The sequence below is a fragment of the Castanea sativa genome, chromosome 4 (assembly GCF_040712315.1).
Source record: "Castanea sativa cultivar Marrone di Chiusa Pesio chromosome 4, ASM4071231v1".
In the NCBI taxonomy this organism is placed as follows: domain Eukaryota; kingdom Viridiplantae; phylum Streptophyta; class Magnoliopsida; order Fagales; family Fagaceae; genus Castanea; species Castanea sativa.
In genome coordinates, this window is record NC_134016.1 from 33,825,267 (window position 1) to 33,832,011 (window position 6,745).

Here is a 6,745-nt window from a genome sequence, read left to right on the forward strand (position 1 = left end):
CTGTTGAGTTAGATTCCATGATAGAAGTATTTGAAGGCTTGTGTTAAAAGGTTAATAGAAGGGTATGTGAATATAAGAGACATGACAAAGAATGGCTAGCTGATCCAGACACTAGAGAAGGTTTGGTGTTTCCAAATTTCTCATGTCAGGAGATATGTACGTCTGGCAGTAGGGTCATAGCAAAGATAACCCCTTTGAGAAAAATCCATTAACCCAAGAAGTAACATAACTAGCATTGGAAATCAAGTTTTGAATGTTCAAGGAAGGGTAATGAAACAAGCACACCAAAGACATGAACGGGGAAGTAGTCAGAGACTCTACCATGCAGAAGTTCAAACGATGATTTATTGTGAGTAATAGATGAGGGAATATGATTATTGGTGTGGACAGTAGTAAGGGCAGCCTCATCCTAAAACCCTTTAGGAACAAAGACAAAATTGAATTGGGTGCTGATTGCATTAAGAATGTGTTATGTTTTCGTTCTATGCGACTATTCTATTGAGAGTTATAGAGATTTCTGATATAGCTAGAAACATAATACCTCTCAATCCTAAAACCTCCTAAAAACTAATCCTATGCAGCCTCATTCTAAAACCTCCTTGATACCAATCAATATATTGAGAATTAATGAAATTCAATACCTCTTGATCTATCAAGCTACAAGATTTCTAATATAGACAGTAACATATTATTCTAAGTGGCTATTTGTTTATGAGTTTGTGTAACCTAATATGAGACCTATTTAAAAACCCATTAAGCTCCTATTTGATTAAGGTGGTAGAGATAGAAAACCTTAGAGCTTCCTAATTTTTCATAAGGTTTTCATATTGAAACCCAAGCCTCCACCTTTTGAACCTACTCTTGTGTGCATATGGGTTTTGTACCAAGTAAAGTCTCCAGTACCAACAATCGAAGATCTTATTGTTGTTTTTGTGTGAAGCTGCTGCATATCAACTATAACAATCAAAATGGTTGTTGTGAAGTTAGTCACATACTAGGATCCATGCAAAGGAGAAGGCTTCTACAAGATCAAATCTAATTGGAGATTGGAGTAAAGGTTTAACTATAGGTTAGTATTTTAGGATAGGACAATGGAGTAAGATTCATTATTCTTGTAATTGCTTATTTCTTGATTAGTGGGTTTTTTGAGAGTGGTGACCTAAAATTCACTTTGTAGGGTTTTTGTCTCAAAGATTTTCCCCATTGTGATCAAATCGTCATGTCAAATTTATTTTCCACTGCATTTAATTTAATATGGTGATTTGATTGTTCTTTCATGTAATTTGCATATAATTTGAATAATTAATCAACTTAGGTAATTGAATTAATTAATAGAGATCAATCTCTTTTAACATCTGACCTAGTGAGAAGGGGCTTGAAATTGGTTCTTAAGTTGTAACTTGCAACACTTTGAGGTGAGAGGATCTAATTAGAATCTCTATATGCCTGATTATTATTAAAAAAAAAAAATCTCTATATGCCTTTGCACAATTTGTTTACAATACTAAAAACATGAAAAATGTGTGAAATATGCTAACAAAAGGGTAATCAAATGGCACAAATAGTGTAGCCATATATAGAAGATAACTATTTGACACAACCACAAATTCCAACTTAAATGTTAATTATATAACATATGATATCTATATTTAGGAATTGTATCGCGTATAAGTTAAGAACCCCAAAATTTTAAAATCGTAAGAGGGTGTGAGAACAATGATAAGTTGGAATTATATATATTATTTACTTGAAAAAGTAGGATTAGACACATTTGATTTTGTAGCCATGTGCTGATGTGCATAAGGACTTTTTGAACATTAGTTTGATATGTTAAAATTTTTTTATTAATATATCCTTTTTTTTCTTCTTCTTCTTTTTTATCAAAAAACATAAATTCCATTTTTTTGAAACAAACTTTACATTTACAGACAGAACTCCCAAGCAGAGCTGGCATATATCATATATATATATATATATATGCCAAGTCTCAGACGTTCCACAGCCAAATTATCTAACACAATTATCAACAATTATATTAAGCTAAAAGCCAAAAATTCTTATGTCGCTTGGTTGTAATCAAAAACCCTCCAAGCTTCTTGCTCTTCCTCCTCACTGCAATTGTCATGCATGAAGCATTTTGAATACAGTATTCCACAACTTCGCTGCTGCGATCCCTCTTTCCTGCCCATCTCTTCACTAGGCACCATAATATAGATGATTTCTTTCTTTGTCCAATGACCAATAGTGACACTCTCTGTTGCTTTGCTTCTTCAACTATTATTGGACCCTTTTCCTTTCCTTCAAGCAAAGCCATCTCAACTTGCACCTATTCGAAACAAAGCATAGCACACACAACAAACTTCAGGAACTAACTGTGTTAATGTTTCAAGGAGAAACTTGTCATTCTCTTACGTAAAATATTTTTCTAAGAAAGCATGTCTATGTTTAATTAATGAACTATGACAATCATTGCAAAATTGCAATTATATATGTATCTCTCAGCACCTTACATATAGTTGACTTTTTACATACACAGGCACACATTGCGAGGATCAGCAACGTTAGATGTACCTTACCCAAAAGAGACAAGACATAGACACAAGACAACTCTTCTTATTATTTTTCTTCTTCTTTTTTTCATTTATTAAGCTAAAAGATGTGCACTCACATTTTAGAATACTTTTATATTGATCATGAAATTCAATTTTTTGTGCCACTGAATACAATAAGCATTCTTCACTGATAAAATACTAAAAATAAATTAAAAAACATAAACAAAGTTGACCTCTCTCTGATCGATATATACGACCAACATTGTAAGTAGAAAGATCAAAATTGAATACGAGTATACGACTTACCCCAGGCCTTCTCGTTTGACACGTATTTTTCATGGAGTGAAGAAATTCATACGCCGTTAGGTTACCCTTACCATTAGACCCTGTACCAATAACTAAAACAAATCTGTTAAGATTACTACAAATTAACATGTCACCAAAAACCAAAAAAAAAAAAATAATAATAATAATCTCACCTCGTCTGGAGGGCTTGGCTACATGAAGAAGAATAACGGTATCTTGGGTTTGGATTGTGTTAGAGAGTGCCCATTCAAGAGCTCCCTTAGCTTCAAGGCTCGAATCAACAACTACCATTATCTTGTTGCCAATCTCCGGTCCAGCTTTAAACCCTTCTGCAGGGTCATCGTGGCTAAAGTCATCCCTGCTATTGCTCGAAACCTCGGTTTTCTGATTACCACGAATGGAACCAGAGGTGGGTTTGGTTCTAAAAAATAAGGAACATATTCGAGAACAAGCCGGAGCACGGCCAAGACACACACTTTGCACTACTCTTTTCCTGCCCATATGAATGCTTGACAATGAGAAAGGGTCTTGGTGGGAAAATAGAGCCAGCTAGGTGTGTATACATATATATAAGGTCAGGCCGCAACTACTGTTTCATCTTTGTGGCACTCGTTTTCATGACTCTTCTCTATAAAGTCAATACAAATTAGTCTCTTTCTGTTTGTGTTTTTTTACCGTATTGTCGGGTTCTCCATCACCATAAACGTGCAAACCATGAAGTTTTATAATATGTGATTTCTTTTATTGGTTCTACACATTTGATAGATCAATTATTAATGAGAACATTAGAGTTTATCTCCTCTTGTATCAGAATCTAATATATGTAAATAATTTATAATTAAGCAGACAAAGTCAGCTTGTCAATTAGAGTGTTTTATTAATATTGAGCAAGATATATAAATTTCTAATAGATTAGATATTAAATAAAATCTCAAAGACTCCACGATTCAGTATATTATTCGTTAAATACATTGTATATCGTATTATAATTGTTATTTTTCATTCTTTTATTTTATTATAGTATATCTGAATCCCAAGAACAAGGCAGGCATGACACATTGCAATTGAATTAGGATCACAGCAGCTGTTTCCAGAAGTTCGGCAAAATTCCATGAATAAGAAATGACTCGAAAGTGACTTGCTTGTATTGTTTGCCACTTTTTTCAATCCTCTCGTTGACTTGCATACAAAATTAGAAATTACAATTAATGCATGCCACTGTATTGGAATAATCTCTAACTTTCAAAGGGTATAGATGAGTAATTATTCATACTCCTCCATTATCTCACAGATAATACAATTAATAGTAAATATCACTAATACACATAATAGTAAATATCACAAACATTGAAATATCTATCACATTTATGTAAGAGAAAAGATATCACCACCACTCTTCTAAGACTCTTCTAATAGTACTTAATAATTTTTCATTATGCACACGACACAAAATTATTGACCGATTTAAAAATTATAAAAAAAATAAAACGTCTCCTCCCATCCTCTTAAAACTCAAAAACAAAAAGAGCCATTTCTTTTTGGCTTCATAATCATACCATATTTTCAATCATTAACATTTAATTTACAAAAAGGATTATCTTAATTCACTTTCAATTCTCTTAAAAGCTTTGCGATATATTTGATAAAATGTATTGTTGTCAAGATTAATTATATTATCACTACTTCTACTCATTAATTATTATTATTATTATTAACATTATTTAAAATGAGAATCCTAATTTTTAAAAGAAATCGTCTTGTGTCTCGTGAACAGAACACATGACTCAATTTTTGTCTTTTTTATAAAATTTCATGAAATGGCTTGGGGTTGGGGCACCACCACAAGAAGTTTTAGGCTACCGACTTCTAGAACATTGGTGTGTGTTTTATGATTGATACGGATTAAGACAACTGTTCAATTAATGGTCATGACAGTCTGATTTTTTGATGACTGACGGCCATTTCTCATCATGGTTATAGGAAATTGGACACATCTTTGTGTGAAAACAATGAACAAGAGGTAGACTTTCGTAAGAGAGCCTCACATGCAATGCACTAGCTAGACTTCGCAAGTACTGTATAATCATCATGAACAAAAGCTGATGAAGCAGACATATTATGCACTTATGCCTAAAAAACCCATTTTGATAGCACTTGCAACTCTCCAAAGCGGTAATCTCAAAGTCTAAATCTTCTGTCCTATTTTTCCTGCTTCACTCTATACTCTATCAATAAAAACTTGTCACGTATTCACCTAATTAATTAAATACTACTATTAATTAATAACGATAGCATTAATAAGTCAATAATAGTAGTATTTAATTAATTAGGTGAACACGTGACAAGTTTTTATTGGTGAAGTATAGAGTGGAGCAGGAAAAATGGGACAGAAGATTTAGACTCGTAATCTCATGCAATTACTCGGTGGGCTACTTATGAGTTCTTGTTTGCTTGCTAATTCTAATTAGTGCATACAACGATGAATGTAACTGATTTGCATAAGCCATTAAATGATTACACGGGGCTAACAATATATCATAACTTTTTTCTTCTCTTTTTTTGTCTTTTGGGTTCTCATTTTTGCTTTCACACATTAAATTTGAAACCTTAAGTTGTCAATAATTGAAAGAGTTCAAACACTACGAAAATATCTAGGGTTCGTTTGGTAATGTTGTTCTAATAATGTTTTTTTTTTAAATACGTGTGGGTAAAAAAGTGTATAAAAAATTAAAAATACGTATAATATTGTTTAAAAACTAAAAATATATATTTAAATACATGTACGAAACAGACCACTGCTACCTTGAAAATAAAAAAAAAGCTCTCACTCTTACAAGAAGAATGGAACGCAGATTTTAGCAATTTTACTACTTGCATTCACTTGTATACAGGGGTGGACCCACTTAGAAAGGTCGGGCCATGGCCCCAAACTTTTCTAATTTTATAAAATTGCCCTTAAAGGTGGGGCCATGGACTCCCAAACTTTTCTAATTTTATAAAATTGTCCTTAAAGTTTTTTAGATTTTTCAAAAAATATATAGTTGGCCTCCAAAACTTCTCAAAAATTAGATTTTTACCCCTAAATTCACATAAAATTTTCAAAATAAACATGGTTAGCCCCCAAACTCTTCATATTTCTTATATAACACTACCAAATTGGTTCAATTTCAATTTTATATTTATTACTATTTCCCCATTTATAAAATTTTAGTTCTCCCCCCTGCTTTTATATGAACTTTATCTAATTTTTCCTTTTGTTATAACGAAAACAGCACATGCACCATGTAGTAAAACCTACATAATTTCTGATGTTACATAGAGGATATGCATGCATGTATTATATATACATTAATGGGTTTATATAGTCTGACTATATAGGCGTAACACCTATAGGCTATATTCATATAACATAAACTAAAACATGATAAAGTAATTATATAAAAGAAAAGAACTTCCACAATTTTATCTAGCTCATGATTTATGAGATAGATGTCTATGCAAGTTCTTGAGATGAAATTTTAGGTTTGATTCTCGTATGAGATTTGCTATCTAAGATAATAGCATGATCAACAAGTGGGGAGTTCACGTAGGATAACTGTATAATATGAGAGCACTCTCAAACACAAAAGATTATCATGTACACCTTTGCTCACATCTTTTCAAAATCTGAGGGAGTGTTTGGTACACGTGTTTGAAAATATGTGTTTTGTTGTTTAATTTGAATACATGTGTGAAAATACATATGAGTGAAAAAATGTATGAAAATACGTGTATTATTGTTTAAAAATTGAAAATGTGTGTTTGAGTGGGTGTACCAAACACCCTTGGAACTAATCAATTCTCAAAACACTTATCACCCTTCATCCCCATAGCTAATTATTACAAGC

General features: G+C 32.2%; 1 protein-coding gene across 2 annotated transcripts; it reads right to left on the reverse strand.

Moving 5' to 3' along the window:
• Positions 1–1,821: 1,821 nt before the first annotated feature.
• On the reverse strand, positions 1,822–3,385 carry LOC142632024 (uncharacterized). 2 transcript variants are annotated; one of them, XM_075806448.1, is made up of 3 exons: positions 3,032–3,385; positions 2,859–2,938; positions 1,822–2,326 (listed from the first exon to the last, which is right to left on the reverse strand). In XM_075806448.1, the coding sequence occupies exons 1-3, from the start codon at positions 3,357–3,359 to the stop codon at positions 2,036–2,038; spliced, it is 699 nt and encodes a 232-aa protein (XP_075662563.1). In that variant the 5' UTR covers positions 3,360–3,385; the 3' UTR covers positions 1,822–2,035. The 2 variants fall into 2 exon arrangements, with proteins under 2 accessions (XP_075662563.1, XP_075662562.1); XM_075806447.1 differs by having other exon boundaries at positions 2,859–2,950; positions 3,032–3,382.
• Positions 3,386–6,745: the final 3,360 nt, after the last annotated feature.